This window comes from Raphanus sativus, chromosome 2 (genome assembly GCF_000801105.2).
Source record: "Raphanus sativus cultivar WK10039 chromosome 2, ASM80110v3, whole genome shotgun sequence".
Taxonomy (NCBI): Eukaryota; Viridiplantae; Streptophyta; class Magnoliopsida; order Brassicales; family Brassicaceae; genus Raphanus; species Raphanus sativus.
Window position 1 is genome coordinate 26527623 of NC_079512.1, and position 21132 is coordinate 26548754.

At 36.4% G+C, this 21132-nt stretch overlaps 7 protein-coding genes across 8 annotated transcripts; 5 read left to right on the forward strand and 2 right to left on the reverse strand.

The window, feature by feature from the left end:
- Positions 1-24: 24 nt before the first annotated feature.
- LOC108840526 (40S ribosomal protein S15-4-like) lies at positions 25-1128 on the reverse strand. Its single transcript, XM_018613353.2, has 4 exons — positions 1001-1128; positions 784-923; positions 644-701; positions 25-428 (listed from the first exon to the last, which is right to left on the reverse strand). The coding sequence occupies exons 1-4, from the start codon at positions 1001-1003 to the stop codon at positions 180-182; spliced, it is 450 nt and encodes a 149-aa protein (XP_018468855.2). The 5' UTR covers positions 1004-1128; the 3' UTR covers positions 25-179.
- A 466-nt stretch (positions 1129-1594) lies between these two features.
- Positions 1595-2886, reverse strand: LOC108826112 (protein PELPK1). 2 transcript variants are annotated; one of them, XM_057002816.1, is made up of 2 exons: positions 2103-2886; positions 1595-2069 (listed from the first exon to the last, which is right to left on the reverse strand). In XM_057002816.1, the coding sequence occupies exons 1-2, from the start codon at positions 2805-2807 to the stop codon at positions 1818-1820; spliced, it is 957 nt and encodes a 318-aa protein (XP_056858796.1). In that variant the 5' UTR covers positions 2808-2886; the 3' UTR covers positions 1595-1817. The 2 variants fall into 2 exon arrangements, with proteins under 2 accessions (XP_056858796.1, XP_018454996.2); XM_018599494.2 differs by having other exon boundaries at positions 1595-2886.
- Positions 2887-3481: 595 nt separating this feature from the next.
- LOC108840679 (guanosine nucleotide diphosphate dissociation inhibitor At5g09550-like) lies at positions 3482-6366 on the forward strand. Its single transcript, XM_018613504.2, has 12 exons — positions 3482-3765; positions 3980-4126; positions 4214-4321; positions 4396-4568; positions 4662-4773; positions 4851-4931; positions 5008-5070; positions 5199-5300; positions 5386-5510; positions 5619-5829; positions 5984-6058; positions 6141-6366. Exons 1-12 carry the CDS (start codon positions 3679-3681, stop codon positions 6192-6194), a joined length of 1338 nt encoding a protein of 445 aa, XP_018469006.2. The 5' UTR covers positions 3482-3678; the 3' UTR covers positions 6195-6366.
- Positions 6367-8403: 2037 nt separating this feature from the next.
- Positions 8404-10432, forward strand: LOC108841225 (uncharacterized). The gene is made up of 9 exons (XM_018614006.2): positions 8404-8425; positions 8518-8574; positions 8731-8799; positions 9077-9133; positions 9311-9358; positions 9552-9599; positions 9753-9872; positions 9995-10140; positions 10340-10432. The coding sequence occupies exons 1-9, from the start codon at positions 8404-8406 to the stop codon at positions 10430-10432; spliced, it is 660 nt and encodes a 219-aa protein (XP_018469508.2).
- A 287-nt stretch (positions 10433-10719) lies between these two features.
- LOC108840012 (uncharacterized) lies at positions 10720-12583 on the forward strand. Its single transcript, XM_018612824.2, has 7 exons — positions 10720-11073; positions 11160-11301; positions 11382-11561; positions 11636-11776; positions 11868-11950; positions 12018-12111; positions 12201-12583. The coding sequence occupies exons 1-7, from the start codon at positions 10748-10750 to the stop codon at positions 12288-12290; spliced, it is 1056 nt and encodes a 351-aa protein (XP_018468326.2). The 5' UTR covers positions 10720-10747; the 3' UTR covers positions 12291-12583.
- A 1859-nt stretch (positions 12584-14442) lies between these two features.
- LOC108842677 (heat shock 70 kDa protein 10, mitochondrial) lies at positions 14443-17599 on the forward strand. Its single transcript, XM_018615657.2, has 6 exons — positions 14443-14696; positions 14820-14896; positions 14990-15068; positions 15229-15795; positions 15869-16489; positions 16751-17599. Exons 1-6 carry the CDS (start codon positions 14622-14624, stop codon positions 17378-17380), a joined length of 2049 nt encoding a protein of 682 aa, XP_018471159.2. The 5' UTR covers positions 14443-14621; the 3' UTR covers positions 17381-17599.
- Positions 17600-18428: 829 nt separating this feature from the next.
- On the forward strand, positions 18429-19986 carry LOC108842678 (succinate dehydrogenase subunit 3-1, mitochondrial). Its single transcript, XM_057004423.1, has 4 exons — positions 18429-18576; positions 18939-19015; positions 19114-19195; positions 19286-19986. Exons 1-4 carry the CDS (start codon positions 18502-18504, stop codon positions 19688-19690), a joined length of 639 nt encoding a protein of 212 aa, XP_056860403.1. The 5' UTR covers positions 18429-18501; the 3' UTR covers positions 19691-19986.
- The last annotated feature ends 1146 nt before the right edge of the window (positions 19987-21132 follow it).

Genomic DNA, 21132 nt, shown 5'->3' on the forward strand with positions numbered 1-21132 from the left:
TGTTACTATTGATAAACAAGTATGGATACTCAAAAATGCTAAGTATTATTGAAACGCATGAAGAATTTAAACAAAATCTGAAGGAGAGCAGAGAAACAAAGACAAAACGTTATAAAGAAAAAAACAACGAAAGTCTTATTTTGGAGCATTAACACATGGCTATAATAAGAGTAGATCATTCACTTGAGAGGGATAAACCTGGAGGAATTGGTGGCACCAACACCAGGCCTACCATGCTTAACAGGCTTATATGAGATTGAAAACTCAGCCAAGTAATGACCAATCATCTCTGGTTTGATCTCGACTTGGTTAAATGTCTTCCCGTTGTATACACCAATGATGCTTCCAATCATTTCAGGCACGATGATCATGTTCCTTAGGTGGGTTCTCACTGCTTCTGGCTTCTCACCAGCTGGCGCATCCCTTTTCTGCTCAAAAAGTCATAATGTCTAGAGTTTAGAGCCATTTGGTTGCAACTTGCAAAGTGCAAAGGTAAAAATGTACAAAGAAGAACCATGATCATATACACATTATACAAATTACAATGACCATGAAGATACACAATCTGAGACATGGACTCTCTCTTTTGTTGTTCAAGATCAAATCAAAAAGGGATTAGTGATGGGAATAATTAGAGTTTTACCGCTTTTCGCAATTTCTTGATCAAAGCCATAGGCTTCCTGGTCAACCCTCTAGAGAACCTATCAAGACATATCACGTACAAAAACCGATTAGTTTCATAATCAAGAGACACAATATTAGACCACACGAGACAAAGCAAACCTTCTGCGAATACGGGAACTGAAGAGCTTGACAAGATCATCAGTAGACATGTCGAGAAGAGCATCGAGATCGACTCCTTTGAAGGCGAATTTCTTGAACGTTCTCTTTTTCACGATCCCGGCCTTAGCAGCCTCATCCGCCTACGGATCCCCATGACGAGAAGTTAGAAAACTAATCAGGAGAATACTGATAGAGACACATAGATCGAGGAACTAACCATTTGTTCAGATTGTTGAAAACCCTAGAAATCCAGTGAACCTGAAAACAGTGTCTGCGCAAGCAAGCTACACATAAAAGCACCACAATATATACTTTGGAACAGCCCTAGAATCATTTTCATTTTAGGTGCCACGAATATTCCTTTTTTAATCGGTTATCGGGGCTCCTTTTACGGAAAATTTGACCTCCTAAATCAAATAAATAAACCAAAACTAGCCAAGTCAAAATATAAATGAGAAAAACGAGCGAAATGGTAACTGTATTATATAGTCTATCAAGTTTTCAACCCTTGATTTACAGAGCAAAGCAACCCACTTAGAAAGTTTGAGGGTTCGATTTTGTTAGTGAAGCTCGAATTTTCCAGTCAAGGAATCTACGTAAATACTTAGTACAGGAAAATTCATCTCATAATCCAGATTTAAAAGTCACTATCAATCTGTAATCATTTTCTGTTACTGAAAATTTCAAACTGTGGATGTGTCCAATTGTATTGATTTTCTTCAAACACAACTGAGAAATTATAACTTAAATATCACACATATATATATGTGTGTGTATGTGTGTAACCTTTTGTACCTAAACATGTCATAAATAAGTAACACAATCCATTAAAAAGGGTATATCAAAAAAAATACAAAGAAATCTGTTCGTATGAAACATACAAGCATGTGTAAAATTCAAAAAAGAAAAAGAAGTATGGCTACAAGAACAAACGACATAGATAAGGTTCACTAAGGAACCGACGATGAGATAGACAGACACAAGTGAATGTAATTTAAGATAGTGGGGGTGGGACTTCATCTGGTTCAATAGGCTCAGTGAGTTCCAGGAACTTTTGGAAATTCTGGCAACTTGGGAACTTCAGGCATTTTTGGTAGCTTTGGTTTCGGAACCTCTGGAACTTTCGGTACATCAGGTTTTGGAACCTCCGGAATGGTGGGTAATTCAGGTTTCTGAATCTCTGGCAATTTAGGAGCCTCCGGTTTTGGAATCTCCGGCATTTTTGGTAATTCTGGCTTCTTAATCTCTGGTACCTTTGGCAACTCGGGCTTTGGAATCTCAGGCACCTTTGGTAACTCGGGCTTTGGAATCTCAGGCACCTTTGGTAACTCGGGCTTAGGAATCTCTGGCATCTTTGGTAGTTCTGGCTTTGGAATCTCTGGTACTTTTGGTAGCTCCGGCTTCTGAATCTCTGGCACCTTTGGAATCTCTGGTACCTTTGGTAGCTCGGGCTTATGAATCTCCGACATCTTTGGCAACTCGGGCTTAGGAATCTTTGGCACCTTTGGTAATTCGGGCTTAGGAATCTCTGGCACCTTTGGTAACTCGGGCTTAGGAATCTCTGACACCTTTGGCATCTCTGACTTTGGAATCTCTGGTACCTTTGGAGCCTCAGGCTTCTGAGCCTCTATCAACTTGGGCAGCTCAGGTTTTGGAACCTCTGGCATCTTTGGCAATTCAGGTTTAGAAATTTCCGGGAACTTAAGCAGCTCAGGCTTAGGAATCTCTGGCACCTTTGGCAATTCAGACTTCGGAATCTCTGGCATTTTTGGCAACTCAGGCTTTGGGAACTCAGGTAACTTAAGCATCTCTGGTTTAGGGAGCTCAGGCAACTTGGGAACTTCAAACTTCAGTAGCTCCGGGTGAGGTAATTCAGGCAGTTTTGGTATCTCCGGTTTAGGAATCTCCTCCACTAACCGGCGAGCTCCGACTGAAACCGGTGCAGCGAGCAATGCAGTAAGACAGATGATCAGGATTGGTGATGAGAGGAGAAGAGCAAAGATACTCTTCTTCATCAGTGCCATGTCTGCTTGCTTGACAAGTTAAGCTTTCTTCTTGTATGCTTCCTTTGCTTTGTGTTGTTTTGCTTTGTTGATGGTTTGTGATGATGAGATTTTGGTCTTTGATTCGAACCGCTATTTAAAGGTGTTATGAGGAAAAGAAAGATGGTGTTTGGTGGGAAAAATGTGTCCAATTCAAAAAGTTCGTTTAACCTCTCTATCTGTATATATCTACATGTCATTTTCAGTTTAGTTGAATTTTGGGTCCTATTTGTTTACGTGTTCTTGTTTTTGTTACACGTATGTATATCTTGCAAAAGGCTTAAAGTTTGTAAACTCGAGTAACCCAATCTTGGAAATAATCATCAATTATACAAAGTTTATTAAGAAAAAAAAAGTTTATTAATAAAATTATTAGAAAATCAAGGTAGAGGCTTGATCAATTGAATGTCTTAAATTTTTCTTTCCGGTTGTGTTGATTCTGATTAGTTAGTCAACACTAACTCCAAGATGAATTTTATTGTACATAAATTTGGTAAATTTGCAAGTACGAAAACGCCATTAAAAAAAGAGGTTTAGGTTTTGGCCGGTAATCTACACAACGACTTAGATCCTTTTCGTTGTGCGCAAGTTATCGTTCGTCTGAATATAGTAAATATTTAGGAACTATTTTTTTATCTCCTAACAATGCGGTTTTAATAATTAACGTCAAAATTTCTCATGAGGTTAAACGGTAAGATCGGAGGTGGTGGTGGTAAGACTGTGTTAATAGCCACACATCAGCATCTATTTCTTTTTCTTCCCACAAAGTTTTTTTCTCAATAAAACAAGAACTATCAGAGATCAGATAAGAGTTATAGACGATCAATCATAGAGATAGAGATCGTTTGAAACAATGGATGAAGAGTATGATGTGATTGTTCTTGGGACTGGTCTCAAGGAGTGTATCCTTAGTGGTCTCCTCTCTGTCGATGGCCTCAAGGTTTTCGCATTCACCATATTTTCAAGTTTAATTGGGCTTGTTTTTGTGCATCACATTCATATAACGCTTAGTTTATACGTTTTGTTATGGTTTTGTTTTATCTAGTTATGAATGTGATGTCAGATCAATAGTTACATACATTAACGATGAAATAAAATGATCCAACCACAACTTTTTGACCTTGTTAAAAACCTAATTCATACGGATTATATAGGTACTGCATATGGATAGAAACGACTACTATGGAGGAGAATCATCATCGCTCAACCTCACTCAGCTATGGAAGCGGTGCAGAGGAAGTGACACTCCTCAAGAAAATCTTGGAGCCATCAGAGAATACAATGTCGATATGATCCCGAAGGTACTATATACATAATATGTGAATTTTAGAATACGCACATATGTAATGTTGACCTATTAATGGATATTATGGTTTCTTGATCTACAGTTCATAATGGCTAATGGAACCCTTGTTCAAACCCTAATTCACACGGATGTCACCAAGTACCTTAACTTCAAAGCCGTTGATGGTAGCTTCGTCTACAAGAAGGGCAAGGTAGTAACTAAGTCTAGTCTACCTTTTAAAAACAAGTTAATTACTCAAGAGATTTTTTTTATTAAAACATTCAGATCTATAAAGTCCCAGCCACTGATGTGGAAGCCCTAAAATCGCCATTGATGGGTCTGTTCGAGAAACGACGTGCAAGAAAGTTCTTTATCTATGTGCAAGACTACGATGAGAAAGATCCTAAGTCTCACGAAGGACTTGACCTTAGCAAAGTTACTGCTAGAGAGATCATCTCGTGCGTAAAAACATATGTTCTTTCATAGCAAATCATTTCACAATAGTTTCTTGCGTTACACGCTTTGAGTCTCTGTTTATGTTTTCCCAATAGTAAATATGGACTTGAAGATGATACAATCGACTTTATAGGCCATGCCTTAGCCCTACACAACGACGATGACTACTTGGATCAACCCGCCATTGATTTTGTTAAGAGAATCAAGGTAAACTTTTTTCATTTCTTCCTGAACAAGGAAGTGTTCTGATTTTAATATTTTTATTGTTTTGTTACGTGGTAAAGCTCTACGCGGAATCATTGGCTCGATTCCAAGGAGGATCTCCTTACATATACCCACTGTACGGTTTAGGAGAGTTGCCACAGGTCCGTGTTCACCTTCATCTTAATTTACGACCCTTTTCTATGTCTCAGATAGTCAATGCTCTGTTTCTGTTCTCAGGCTTTTGCGCGTTTGAGCGCAGTGTATGGAGGGACTTACATGCTAAACAAGCCTGAATGCAAGGTTACACACGATCCATAATCTCTTTCTCGGTTTTGTTTATTAGAAATGGGATAATCCATAATTATTACAGATCTTATCTAGTGTATAGTAAAGATAACACTCAAGAATCTCTAACATTATCATAACAGGTTGAGTTTGACAGCTCGGGAAAAGCTGTTGGTGTAACTTCAGCGGGAGAAACTGCTAAATGCAAGAAAGTTGTGTGTGATCCTTCTTACTTGTCTGACAAGGTAACCCTAAACTCATTTTTACACAAAGAGTTAATTCTTGTACGGTCTAGTTACTTAATAAGAGACGGTGTCCTTTGCATTATAGGTTAAGAAAGTTGGGAAAGTGACTCGAGCGGTGTGTATAATGAGCCATCCTATTCCAGACACCAACGATGCTCACTCTGTCCAAATCATTCTTCCTCAGAAGCAACTCGGCCGCAAATCAGACATGTAAGAGATCATACTCAAATAGCACTTTTGATTACAGAAACATGACTCTGACTAGCTTCTACTTTGAATGAATATAAAGATGAATCTGTGAGATTTTGGATTTTGTAGGTACTTGTTCTGTTGCTCATACGCTCACAATGTAGCACCAAAAGGCAAATACATAGCTTTCGTCTCTGCAGAAGCTGAAACTGATAATCCAGAAGAAGAGCTTAAACCTGGGATTGAATTGCTTGGACCTATTGATGAGATCTTCTACCATTCTTATGACACATACGTTCCGACCAATAAGCAAGAAGAAGATAACTGCTTCATCTCTGGTGTAAGTGAATATCATAGTACATCATATTATCTAATAAGTAACTTTCATCTCAGTTTTTTTTTTGAAAGTTAATAAGAGTAACTTTCATCATTGTACATCATATTATCTCTGTTTTATTTTCTTGATGTTTCTTTTTGTTTGGTTTTCTTATCAGACTTATGATGCAACAACACATTTCGAGAGTACAGTTGCAGATGTACTGGAGATGTACACCAAGATCACTGGAAAGGTATTAACACTCATCATTTTTGTTTCTTGATTCAGAAGTAAACGCACAGTTTGAATACAAGTTTTTTTTTTTTTCTGTGCAGACTCTTGATTTGTCTGTGGATTTGAGTGCTGCGAGTGCTACTGCAGACACTTGATGATAGTTTAATTTTGTTGTTTCATTCATTCTGTTTTTTTTTTTCTTGCTGGGATAGTTCTTAGCAGTTGCAATTGCTTCTATAAACCTGCAATAATTATGGATATTTTTTTCTATGTAATACAGTTACAACATAACAAATAAAAATCAATTATTTTGTATATCAAAAATAAAATTATTTACAATCCACTAATTGGGCGAGTTTGTGAAATCATTTTACAAATCATGCACATAGGTGGTGATTAAAAAAACCCAATAAACCTACGGTAAAAGAAAAAAAACCATGAGTGTCACTGTCAACTCCGTGGGGAAGGCTTGGAAACAATTGCCCATCTAATATATGAACGTCGTATTGCAAGAGAAATATGGCATTTGGCATGTCTTCAATTCACACAGAGTCTAAGTCCTGGCACTGATCTCTTGTTGTTTATTAAGAACATAGTTAATGACAATAAAGCAGAATCACCATGCAATCTAGAATGGCTCATAGGTTGGAGAATATGGAAGATGCGGAACAAGTTAATGTTTGACAATAGTAGAGAACATATTGTACATGTTATTAAAGCAGCTATTATGGACAGGGAGTTACGGAAGAAGGCCATGCTGCATGATGAACCTGTCACGCAATCACCTTGTATAACTCATCCGCAATCTATTAATGATATTCTCCCACCAGAGTCATTGCTTAATTGCATTGCTGATGCTTCTTGGAAGTCTCCTACTGAAGAAGCAGGAATAGGGTGGTCCTTACTTAGTAGACAAGGCACTCTTATCTGCCAAGGAAGTTCAGCAATTGCTCCAACATACTCAGCACTCGAAGCGGATGCAATGGCGAATTTTCTAGCTGTTCAACACCTGCATAGACTGAGGTCTGAGGTACAGAATGTTGCAATCTTAGGTGACAATCCGCAGTTATACATGAGCTTGGAGCACCAACACTTAGCCAAGAACCAGAGTATTGCTTATAATGAGGCTCTATAGTGGTTCAAGACATTCTTAGTCTCTCCAAGCAGAGTAATTTCTCTTTTAAACATGTCCCTAGGAACTTTGTACACCATGTTGATCAATTAGCAAAGAGGGCTAAATCATGTAAACAACATTATGTAATATCATGGCCCTACACTTGAACCACTGTAATTTGCTTCAAAGATAATAAAATTAAAATGTTGACAAAAAAAACAAAATACTCCTAGATTTATCCACAGCCCAAACATAACCGAGGCTAAACCAAGTCTAGACCAGAAGAGTTATAAACCGAGTGATAGATCTACAAAGTAACTAAGATGAAAACAGTACACCATAATAAAAAGGTACCTTGACAAAGCTTATATTGTACAAAATGATAGAAAGATTGGACTCTTGTGTTTGTTACTAAGTACAAAAGCTAAAGCAAGAGAACATCAATGAAGGTACATTGCCTGTTCTTCTGATCTGTTCAGCTTGTTTCTCTGTTTTAGCTGCTTGACGATTCTTCTTCGCTTCAGCTGCTGCTCGCTTCTCCTCTGCTTTCCTCTCTACCGCAGCTAGTTTGTTCATCCACCTGTCTTGCGCTCAGTCCCTTTATCCTCTCAACTTCCACCTGCAATGTCAAGAATCACACCATCAGTTACACAAGACTTATAAACAGAGTCTATGTTTATACATGATCAACGTTGACTATGTTTCTTGAGGCTTTCATGCTTACTTACCTCTGTTTTCCTCATCTCAGCTTCTGATTTCGCCTTTTGATGATTCTCTCATTCTTGTATCTTCATCTCGGCTGAGATTAACTTCAGTTGCTGATGCTACAATGGAGTTTTCAACCGTCAGAACAGGTTTGACATATGCGTCAACTTCCCAGCTGACCAACTTCTCCCCTGTCTCCTTTCTCACTTGGCTTACATCTATTCGCTTTGTATCAGGCTCTTCACTGAAAATAAAAGGTACAATGAGTAGAAAGATTAGAAAGAGATCAATCACCAATACTTATATACTATAGTGTATGTTATTATATATTGAGATACTTTTTAAAATTATATAGTATTTTCCTAGTAACTACACTCCCGATATATTCTCTTTTGACTTGGGATGCAAAAAACGTGTTGGCAAAGTAAACTTCACCTCCAAGAGAAATCGACTTGCAATCAATTAAAATGTTATATAATATATATATATGCTGGGCCAGATTTTTATCCGGATGATTCATCAATTCATCGTCTATAATCTTCAAAATGCCTAGAAGAAGACACGAAGGTGAAATTATATATTTGTGTTTATATCTGTGTCTACGAGATGCTTTTAATGAAGTTAATCTGATTGATTTGTTTGTGTTTTTTCTTGTGCAGAAAGATCCTCCTCCTCCTCCTCTTCTTCCTCTAGATCTAGCTCGTCTAATCGAACTAGTAAATTCCTAGAATTCCTTTTGTTTTGGATGTATCTCTCTTGCGTTGCAAGAGAATTACTGGTTTAGGGTTTAGTAAATCCCTTAATTCCTTCTGTTTTTTCTATTTTTGGTTTTCAATGTGTATTATGAAATGTCTTGTTTCTTATCTGTGTAGAAAGCTCTCCATCTCCCTCTCGCTCATCATCTTCAAGCAGCCGCTCTACTAGTAGTAGTAGTAGCAGTGGTAAATTTCATTCTCGTCAATAGATCTCATTGAGAGAGTAAATAATTGTGATTATTGTAAGTGATAAAATTGATAAAATATCTAAACTAAAAGAACTATATATTTATAATTTAATTCTAGCAATCAAGTTTCTATAATATGATCAAATGTTTACAAAGGACGTCACACTACAATTAATGAGACGTGCAAGTACATTCAGATATTTGCAAGTATTTTTTTATAGCTTTTGTAGGGTTTTATATTAGCTTAATCTAATGAATTTTTTTTTAATGTGCAGGCAGATCTTCTCCTCGCCCTCGATCAACAGCTTCACAAAGCCCGTCTTTTCACACCGGTAACTAAATTTTCAGTTTGGGGTTGTATTTCTCGTTGGAGATAAATAGTTTATAAGTACTACTTCTAAGAATCTCTCTTTAGGCAAATGATTTGTTTACACCTTTCATTGTGAAATTTATAACGTTTTTTTCTTTTTCTTTTGTCATCAAGTAACGTTTTTTTCTTGATTGTCCAGAAAAATCTTCTCCACGTCCTTCAAACCACAGTTCACCTCCCAAGACTGGTAAATTATATGATTTAATTGTTTTCTTATAATTTTTTTCTCTTATTGTTTTAGTTTTATTATGTAGTATATGATTTCGTTTTTTCCTTTTCTTGATTCCAGTCCAGCATGTTTTCATCTTCTAAGTTAATAAACTTTGCAATTTTTTTAGTGTGAGAATATTTGTAACGTTTTTTGGTTACTTCTTGCTCAGAAAGATCTACCCCACGCACTGCAAGCTACACTCCATCTCCTCAGACTGGTAATATTTCCTAGTATTTAGCCATATCTCTCGAAAATTATTTGAGATTAGTTGTGAGGGATTATCTATTCGGTTTATCAGTTATTGTTTAATGAACTTTATAGGTTTCTTTTAGTTCTTGTTATGTTATGCGTTTTTCTTTGTGGATTTCAGCTCGTCATGAGTACAACCACTCGAGCGGAAGTACTACTAACGATACTAGTAGTAGTGATGATGGTCATGACTTCTTCCATGACTTCTGGAGACGTAGTGGTAGTAGTGATGATGACGAAGGTATGCGTTTTAACTATCCTTTTGGTAGTTGATTTTAATAATTTCATTTTAGATAACGGTTTGGTTACGTTCTCTTTGCTTATGGGACGTCATTTTAAAAAAAAAAAATCTTTTCGAATTAGGGATGTCTTCTGGTTTCATAGACACAATCAAGGATGCTATAAAAAGCTACCGAACCTCCAAGGAAGAGGACCCTGTAGCAGCAGCCGAAGTTGCAAGTAGCAGGGGTTCTATTGCATGTGTCACTCAAGCAAAAGCTTTCCAAGATGTAAGTTTGTTATAATAGTTTTGCATTTTAACTTCATATTTGCATTACGTTTGGTTTGGTTGTTTAAAAGGAAAAAAAAAACTACACTTGCTTTGACTTGGGAATACAATTGTATGTATATTTGTTTCGTTCTTCCATTTTCTGTTAATGTTGAATCCTAATATATATCCAAAGCTTAACTTTGTGTTTTTGTGTGTAGTGCCTGGACGAGAATGAAACAGACATCAGTAAATGTCAGTTCTTGATGGAGATGTGGAGCAAGTGCAAGAAGAGTTCCAAGCCAACCACCTAATTAAACCATTAGTTCTTATTTGCAAGTTACCAAACAGTTCTTGAAATTTGTGATTTCTTCGTTTCTCTCATGATCTTTATCCTTGCTGTAAAGATTCAGAATCTTGCCTTTCTCTATATTTCATGTTTGGGTTTGATGTCAACAAAGAGAATAAACATCAAGGGTTTAAAAACTATTTAACAAATATAAAGGTCAATTAAGAATAAATATAAAGTTTGAGTAGTCCAATGCAATTTAGCCGAAATCCTCCACTTCACTTAAAAATCTCTCAAGTCGTGAACCAAAAAAAAAAAACCTCTCAAATCCCCGCCGTAGATGATTCTCCGGCGATTACACCGGCAACTTCCGCCGGCGATTTCGACTGCTCGGAGTTTCCGATCAGACGCGGCGCTCGAAGCCATATCCAACGCGCTTGAAGAGAAAGTACCGAACTTGGTACTGTACAATTACCCTTCCTTCTCCGGCGCTTTCTCAGCTCTCTTCGCTCATCTCTACCACTCTCGTCTCCGTACACCCTCTCTCATCTTGCCCTTCTCTTCCGTCGTGCCCTTTAGCGTTGAAGATCTCTGCTTGGAGGGGTTCGAGAGGTGTTACCTCCTCGATTTCGTTGCTCCTAAAGACTTTACTACCACAGATTGCGAGTATGTTTCAGATGTTTTACAGACATTTTGTGTTTAAATCTAAGATCTTTAGGGTTTAACTCTATTTTATTTGTGGAGGGTTTTAGGATCATATGTTTTGATCATCGAAAGTCGGCAGCTTCAAAGCTTGGCTCCGTTGAGAAGAGGTTTAAGGTTAATGTTGATGTTGACAAGAGTAGCTCGAAGGCTGTGTATGAATATTTCTCAAGTAAACTCGCATCTTCCGAGGTTAGTAAGGATAATGTTAATGATTTAGTAATGACTCTGTTTTGATTGGTGTCTAATCTGAACAGTACTATGTGCTTTAGGGGGAATCTCTCAGTTTGTTAGATGATGAAGACAGAACTAGAGTTGAATCAGTTCTTGATTACATTGAAGATATCGATCTTAGACGATGGAGATTACCAGACATCAAGGCTTTCAGTTTCGGACTAATGGAATGGCGGTCCAAGGTTAACTGCATCACGAATCCGTACATGTATGAACAGGTTCGTTGCTTTGTTCCGTTCACTGTTGTTGTATCATTTCCTCATTGAATCATTTTCATGTCTCTGTGTTGTAGCTGTTGAGGATGAGCTCAGAGGACCTCATTGCTAGTGGGAACTCAAATTTTTCGTCTCGGCTTGTTGATGCAAAGAGAGTGATGAAGAAGAATAAAGCTTTCAAGATCAGATTGGGAAGAGGGTTTTATGGAGAATGCCTGGTAACCTTTGCATCGAACTCCTCTTTGTTTCAGAAAAAAAAAAGTCATTGGTTGTGTTGAACTATAGATTTGTTTTGTTTTTATGTTATAGGGAATGCGTGCAGATGGTAACCATGAACTAAGCGATGAGCTAGGCAAGCTACTTAGTCTACAAAGTGCTGCAGCTGGTTTGAGGTAAATTTAATTTTTCCTTATGAAGAATTGTGGATAGTGAAGTTAGTAAACATCTCTTTGAAAGCAGGCCAATAGGAGCTGTTACATTCATGCAACGGAATAATCTCAAAATGTGCTTGAGAAGTACTGACGATACAACTGATACATCTGAAGTTGCTAAGGTTTGTTTTGTTTCAGAACCTGACTTTAACTTCTTTTAGGTTTAGTGATCGGTTAGACTTGTATATGTTTTCAATGTTTTTTGAAAAAGGCTTATGGTGGAGGTGGAACTTGTTGTTCAAGCTCGTTCATCATAAGAATGGATGAATATAATGAATGGACTGCCAAGAATCCAAGGTGAGAGAACACATTCTCCTAGGCGAGACCAATCTCAGAGCTTATGTCTCTGACATTTTAGCGCAAAGGCTGATCAAGTTATGAAAAGTTGAAGAAGGAGAAGAACATTTATAGAATTTTGAAATTCCACAGTTATTGACTTATAGATTTTTAAAATCTTAAATCTACTGTTATAATTCAAATATTTTGTTATTCAAAAAATTTAGTTGCTATTGATTTTGTAATTCTGATAGAATTTCTTGTTACTTTGATGTAAATTTTCTATACTTTTATTAATAAGATTAGATTTGGAAACTATATGTTTTCTCACAAGAGTTTTGAAAATCGTGTAATAAAAATGTACACCTATCACTCTTCTCTTCTCATCTTTCATTAAACCATCAATGTGATAATTATTTTGTATATATGAGGTTGTTTTTCTTCTTCTACCTTTGTTGGTTTTTGAATGTGTTTTAGATATACAGAATAAAGAAGATGATGTTGGTGAGGTTTTTGTGCTGTGTGATGAAGATGATGTTATATATAACCTTAGAAGATTTTTTTTGAAAATGATTCATTCAATATTTGTTAAATCTATTTGGCTTTCAAAAATTTACCAACTTAAAAAATTATCAAAACTCCACACAAAATTGGTCCCAGTAACCTCCATAAGTATATGATATTTGGCAATAATAATTATTTTGTTTTCAAGGTTTTTATCACATGGATTTTGAAAACTCATGGATACATAAGTTGAATCTTATGAGTAAAAATATATAAAATTAAACTTTCAATAGGTGCTATTCAATCATGTATTTAATAGAGTTTAAATCTAACCGCAATATATTGTTATTCGAATGATGATTTTAAACTCTATTTTAAAATCTATTGTTATTTAATGAATGATTTAAGTTCAGTTTTTAAATCTAGTATTATTCAAATTTCAAAGATTTTAATTTTTGGAATTTTCAATTGATTTCAAATAGTCTCTTACATAGTTTTATGAATAACATGTGAATTCAATACTATAGAGATTTTAGAATTCTTCAACTTAAACTATCTTAATATTTTTAAATTTGATGAATTACAAAACATTAATAACTGGTTGAATTTAAATAATAACTAATTGAATAATTCTATTAGTTAGAATTAGAGAATCAACAATAACTAAACTTTTTGAATAACAATGGATTTTAAAAATTCTTATATCAGTAACAACTGATTAATTCTATTAAGATTTTTGAAATTCATGGACCAAGAACAATGTAATTTCAAAATTGATGAAAATTCACTTGTCAATACTCCGCTTATGGTGGAGGTGGCACTTGTTCAAGCTCGTTCATCATAAGAATGGATGAATATATAATGAATAGACTGCTAAGAATCCAACATGAGAGAGCAAACATTCCTCAGCGAGACCAATCTCAAATCTCATGTCTCTGACTTTTTCCTGCAAAGAGCTTATCAAGTTATAAATAGCTGAAAATGGAGAGAAGAATTCCTAAACCGGTTTTACTCGGTTGGGTAACCTGAACCGACCTTGCATTTTCGTTGAGTTTTTGGTATGAGTAAGTTATGTACAGGTTTTGTTCGGTTAGCCTAAAACAACCTTGAATTTTGGTTCAGTTTTTGGTATGATTATGGTTTTGTTTTGTCCTTTTTCAACTACTCGAATATATCAAATGACATCGTTTCATAAAGATCTATATAGGTTTTGTTTAGGGAGTGTTATTAGTTGATGTATTTTAATAGAGTTTAAATCTAAACACAATCTACTGTTATTCAAATGATGATTTTAAATTTTATTTTAAAATCTAGTGCTATTAAATGAATAATTTGAATTCAGTTTTTAAAATATAGTGTTATTCAACTTTTAAGGATTTTAAAATTCTTTATATTTTTAATTGATTTCAAATCATCTCTTTTGGAGTCTCATGAATAAATGAGTGAATTCAAAATCGAAAGTATATTGCAGATATTTTAGAATTATTAAACTTAAAATTTTAAAATATATGGATTGCAAACCACTGATCGAATAACACCACCTTAGTTAAGGGTAGGCAAGTAGCCTAAACCGGGAGGTCTGGCATTTCGGTTCAGTTTTTGGTTATGATTATGCTTTTGATATGTCGAAAACGGTGTCGTTTCGTAAAGCTTCGCGTACATTTTGGTAGCCGAGCATTTTTATCATCGTCGACGTCGAGAAGCATCACCGCCTAGAACCTTCTCTCTTTCTCTATAAAAAAAAAATTAAACTTTTCGTACCTTTCAAAAACCCTAAACCCTTCCATAATCCGACTAAGACGTGTATTCATTCATCGTAAGTGATCTTATCGCATCGTGACCTTCAAAAACCATGGCTACTGCTGCTCTCCTCCGCTCGATTCGACGCCGCGAAGTCGCTTCCACTCCTTTCTCAGCTTTCAAATGCGTAAGTCCTCATGCGATCATCACGGATCTGTAGACGAAATTGGTAGCTCGAGTGAACTAACTATGTGATCTGAACTTTCACGTATAGCGATCTTTCCTTATCCGATCAAATTTTGGTTTGCAGCTTTCAACCAGCGGGAAAACATCATCGAACGGCTCTTATCTTGGTCAGAACTGGAGAAGCTTTTCAAGAGCATTTCGGTATTGCTTCATCTCTCCATCTATATGCTGCTAACACCAAGATCTCGCTGTGTTTCTTCCTCTGAAGTTTCCTTTTCTTCTATTTGATTTCAGCTCGAAGCCTGCTGGAAATGACGTCATCGGTATCGACTTGGGTACAACTAACTCCTGTGTTGCAGTCATGGAGGGGAAGGTGAGACTGTTTATTACTGTAGATTGTATTACGGTTATATGTGGTTTAAACCGGTTAAGACCTTTGTATCTATAGTTACTGAAGAGTGTTGGTTACGTTGTACGTTGTAACTGAATCATAATGAATGAACAGATTATCATCTTTTTTTTTGTTTTTGCAGAATCCGAAAGTCATTGAGAACGCTGAAGGTGCTCGAACCACACCATCAGTTGTAGCTTTCAACCCGAAAGGAGAGCTTCTCGTTGGCACACCAGCCAAGCGCCAAGCTGTGACCAACCCGACGAACACACTCTTCGGAACCAAACGTTTGATCGGGAGGAAGTTCGACGACCCGCAGACGCAGAAGGAGATGAAGATGGTGCCTTACAAGATCGTGCGTGCGCCTAACGGCGACGCGTGGGTTGAAGCCAACGGTCAGCAGTATTCTCCTAGTCAGGTTGGAGCGTTTGTGTTGACGAAGATGAAAGAGACGGCTGAGGCTTACTTGGGGAAGTCTGTTAAGAAAGCTGTTGTAACGGTTCCGGCTTATTTCAATGATGCTCAGAGGCAGGCTACTAAAGATGCTGGTAGGATCGCTGGTTTGGATGTGGAGAGGATTATTAATGAACCGACGGCTGCTGCGCTTTCGTATGGTATGACTAATAAGGAGGGTTTGATTGCTGTGTTTGATCTTGGTGGTGGGACGTTTGATGTCTCTGTTTTGGAGATTTCTAATGGTGTTTTCGAGGTAAGTGGTTTTTGTTTTTCAGGTTTTGTTTGAGGATTTGTTCTTGTTATTTAACTTGATTTTTTTTTTTCAGGTGAAAGCCACCAATGGTGATACCTTCTTGGGAGGAGAGGATTTTGATAATGCTTTGCTAGACTTCTTGGTGAATGAGTTCAAGACCAGTGAGGGAATAGACCTGGCAAAGGACAGACTTGCTCTGCAGAGGCTTCGAGAAGCTGCTGAGAAGGCGAAGATTGAACTGTCATCAACTTCTCAAACTGAGATTAATCTGCCGTTTATCACAGCTGATGCATCTGGAGCGAAGCATTTTAACATCACCCTGACAAGGTCGAGGTTTGAGACTCTGGTGAATCACTTGATTGAGAGGACCCGTGATCCTTGCAAGAACTGCCTCAAGGATGCTGGTATAAGTGCTAAGGAGGTTGATGAGGTTCTTCTTGTTGGAGGAATGACTCGTGTCCCCAAGGTGCAAAATGTGGTTGCGGAGATCTTTGGGAAGACTCCTAGTAAAGGTGTCAACCCTGATGAGGCTGTTGCTATGGGAGCTGCGCTTCAAGGTGGTATCCTTCGTGGTGACGTCAAAGAGTTGCTGCTTCTAGATGTCACACCTCTGTCGCTCGGTATTGAAACACTTGGTGGTGTCTTTACAAGATTGATTGGCCGAAACACAACCATCCCCACGAAGAAGAGTCAGGTATCTGTCCTTTTGATTGAAAATCATCGAATAACTAGGGAAGTGAAGCTCTGGTTATCGCAAAACAGTAGGGCTAACTAGGGTAGTATGAGAGAGTTAGTTAAGATCTATAGTGTTACTTATCAAGACATGTTATGAGTTGCTCCTCTTATAAGTTAAGGGGTCAAAGCACAATCCTGTGATATGATAGAGGATTGATATAATAGTTGATAATCCCAATCATAGAACTTCGTACTAATGTGTTGAGTCTTTGTTTTGAAGGTGTTCTCAACTGCAGCAGACAATCAGACGCAAGTCGGGATTAGAGTGCTTCAAGGTGAGCGTGAAATGGCATCAGACAACAAGCTGTTGGGAGAATTCGATCTAGTGGGCATTCCACCATCACCAAGAGGCATCCCTCAGATCGAAGTAACATTCGACATCGATGCAAATGGCATTGTCACAGTTTCTGCCAAGGACAAGACGACTGGTAAAGAGCAACAGATCACTATCCGATCATCTGGTGGGCTGTCAGAGGACGATATCCAGAAGATGGTGAGAGACGCAGAGTTGCATGCTCAGAAAGACAAAGAAAGAAAAGATTTGATCGACACCAAGAACACAGCGGACACAACAATTTACAGCATAGAGAAGAGCCTGGGTGAGTACAGAGAGAAGATCCCGAGTGAAGTGGCCAAGGAGATTGAAGATGCTGTGGCGGATCTGAGGAGCGCTTCGTCTGGAGAGGATGTCAATGAGATTAAGGCTAAGATCGATGCAGCGAACAAAGCTGTTTCAAAGATCGGAGAGCACATGTCTGGTGGTGGAGGTTCTGCACCAGGAGGAGGATCGGGAACTCAGGGAGGCAGCGAACAAACTCCAGAGGCAGACTACGAGGAAGTGAAGAAGTGAAGAGTGTGCGTTATTTCTTGTCAGTTGGGTTGTTAAGAAGTTAAGTTAGACCATGGTTGGGCTCCTATGTCCAAGGAACTTGTCATAAAAAAACAGCGAGCAGTGCGTCTGTTCCTGTAATAAGTTTTTTTTTTGTAGGGAACAAAACTTAATGCTCCTCTCTGTGTTATTAAGAGTAGGGGTGGGCATTTTATCCGTGAAATTTGATTCGATTCGTTATCCGTTACTATTCGATCCGAAAATTCCGAATATCCGTAAGCTTTCGAAGCAAAGCAAATACTAAAATTCAATATCCGTTAATATTGAAGCAAATCACAAATACTAAAATTTTGGGAAGCGAATATCCGATCCGATCCGTCAATATATAAATACATGTATATTTTGATTATATTTAAAATTTTAATTGTATAAAATTATTATTCTAACATATGATTTGACAGATTCTATTCATATTATTACTTATATAAAAATATTACATAAAAGGAAAAAAACATTTATGACAATTATAATTTTTTTCTTCAGTTTTGTGTTATTATAATTGTTAATTAAGTTTAAAATTTTACAAAATATGTAGATTCATTGTATCTTTTAATTTTTATCCTTTATATCATGCAAAAAAAAATATTTTCCAAAAAAAATTTGTATCAAATTTTTAAGATTATTTGTATTAATCAAAACAAATGAGATATCCGTAAGTATCCGCAAATATCCGCAAATATCTATTTATTTTCCGGATATCCGTTTTTCCGAATATCCGTATTTTTCCGAATCAAAGCAAATCGGAAAATTAGATATTTGTAACATTCGAAGCAAATCACAAATACCTTCAAAAACCCGGATATCCGATCCGTGCCCAGGCCTAATTAAGAGAAACGTTTTGTTATATAAGAGAAAGTTTCAAAATTTCTTCTCACTCTTCCCTGCTACTATACCAAATCAAACGTAGAGGAATAAGAAAGAACAGAGCATGAGCACATATATTGTGAAACGCGCGGATAGCATGGGAAGATATAAATTTACCAGACTACCCTCCAGTTTATGTTTTATTTTGAGCATATATTATTTTGGTCGGAGCAGGAAGAGAAGTAGAGATAGTGATCTAATTCGGTCTGATTCAGACGATGGCTGCCACAGCTCTTCTCCGTTCGATTCGCAGACGCGAAATCGTCTCCGCGCCTCTCTCCGCCTACAAATCTGTACGTTTGTTTACTCGTTCGTTGCGTCCTTTTGATGAAATGGTTGATGAATCGGGGAAAATTGGGATTCGTTTGGTTTCGTCTTTATTTTCAATGATGATCATCTAAGCTGTGCTGTGTCTAGCGAGAGGTATTTAGGAAATGATGATCATCTAAGCTGTGATCTTAAGACTGTTAGCATTTGGTGCAAAGATATTGGGATTAAGAAGAAGAATAAGAGAGAGTTTGGCTTCATATTACTTTTCTGTTTTGTTTTGGCGCTTAATTAGAATCTTACTGTAGCGTCTTCTTTTTAATTATTGAATATGAGTACATAAAAAACTGTTTTTGTTAGCCGCTCTTGCAACTTTCTTATATTGCAGCTTGCTGGTTATGCTCAACCTTCATGGAGTAGTTCACACATTGGTCAAAACTATGCAAGTTTGTGTAGAGCTTTCGGGTATGTTCCCTTTTGTTTCATGGGATGGGAAAAAAAGTATGAAAAATCACTGTGTGTGTTTTCCGCTTTTGACTCTGTCTTTTTTTTTTTTTTAATAGATCGAAACCTGGTGTGAATGACATTGTTGGGACTGGTTTGGGAACTACCAACACAACCAATGCCACTATAGAGGAGAGAGAGGTAAACTGTCTTTATCCAAACTCTGTTTTTTTCTTTCTCTTTTGTAATTTTTAACAGAAGCTTAACTTTTGCTGGTTAATCCTTCTCTAGCACTCAAAAGCTACTGAGAATGCAATTGGAGCTCATTTGCGTGGTATGGGAGCACCAAGACGCATGTTGTCTACAATCTCTGCGGGTATAAAGATGACAGAGGAGGAACAGATTTCTCCAAAAACCCAAAGCTTTCGCCCTTTATCTCCTCACCTCCCTGTTTATCAACCTCAGATGAACTCCATGTTATCGATTTCCAACAGAGTCTCGGGGCTTTACTTGACAGGAGTCTTTTTTGGCGGCTATCTTCTCTACCTGAAAATGGGTATGATTTGCCTCACCTACCCGGGTTTCTACCATGTTCTTTTCCATGTACAGCAGCAACTTCTGGTCATCACTTCGGTTACTGCATTGGCCGCGCTTTACCATACTCTCAAGAGTACTCACTCCCTCTTCACCCATTAAAAAAAAATCATTTCACTAAGCTCTTTTGTTATGCTGTCAAAGTCTCCAGTAAGAGTTTCTTTGAGATGAACAAGAGTAATAGTAGAGAAGAGATATGTTTTGTCAAACTCTCAAAGATCTAACCATTTTTTTGGGACGTTAGGCTTTTGAAGGCTATGTTTGTTTGCTTTCGTTTCTTTGTTCTTACAAAGGTGTTGAAATGTTGGATGTAATAAATGTTATTCCCTGCTGCTACTGCTCTGCTCTGCTCTTTCAAGTTTGCTTTATGAAATTTGTCATGGCTATGTTAAATCCTTCTTTCACTGTAGCAATCAGATTTATTTTTCTTCTGATTAAGCTGCAACATGCAGTTAGACATTGAAAACTTATCGAAAAACAATTGTGTTTATGCTCTGACGATTGTGACTGTTATGCTCGAGATTCATCAGTTTAATCCATAATTGTAAGGAAATTTTTGTTTTTAATACTCTTTCCATATCACTCTAAGTGTTATTTTAAGAATTCTTTTCTTTTATTATAAATAATTTTCAAATTCTAATGTAAAAAATAAATGTAATTTGATGTTTTTGACCATTTGTCTTTTGTAGTAAAAATTTTTAATTGTTGAATTAACTATAATTATAATTATTTTCGGTGAATGAGAAAAATTAAATAAGAGTTTATAATTCCATAATAAGTGTATATTTAAAAAAAAACTACATACAAAAACAATAGTTATTTTACACGATTCAAAGTCTTTCTTTTGAAAATAAAAAAATACATTCAATCATAAATGTTTAAAATTCAGTGCTGAATATTTTACTTTATTTTTTATATATATAGTATATTGTTTTTACAAATACAACCAAACAACAAAATGATGTTTTATACACATTAATTGTTCTAGATAATGGTAAAATAGATTAATTATCTACCTAAAAAGATAAAAAAAATAGTCTCAAACAAATAATTGTGAACTATCCAAAAAGAAATATTAAATTTTAACAAATGGCTGATGAGAATTGTTAAGCTCAGAAAATTGGTTGAGATATGTCTAATTTGTGTTAGGAAAAGGAAACTCATTTGTCTTTGTTAAACATAAATCTAATTTATATCTTACAATTTGAAATTCTAATTTATTTTAGTTGGTTAGTTTTTTAAAAATAAATTAATAATATTCTTAATTAAATCTTTAAACCATCTTTTAATGAATCTTTCTTCTGGAAATTATTTCAACCATTAACAATGCAGTTAAGCAAAAAAAATAAAAGAACACACAGAGATCAAATACGAAAGTAAAATCAGACATTTTCAGAATACTAAACATTGGAGAATGCAGAACACAACTACTTCCTTGCCAAATGCATTTTGTTTTCTTTGTTTTATAATTAATCTTGATCCACAGCTTTAACTTAGATTTTGTTTGAGTTTTATACATAAACTCAATTGTTTCAATTATTTAA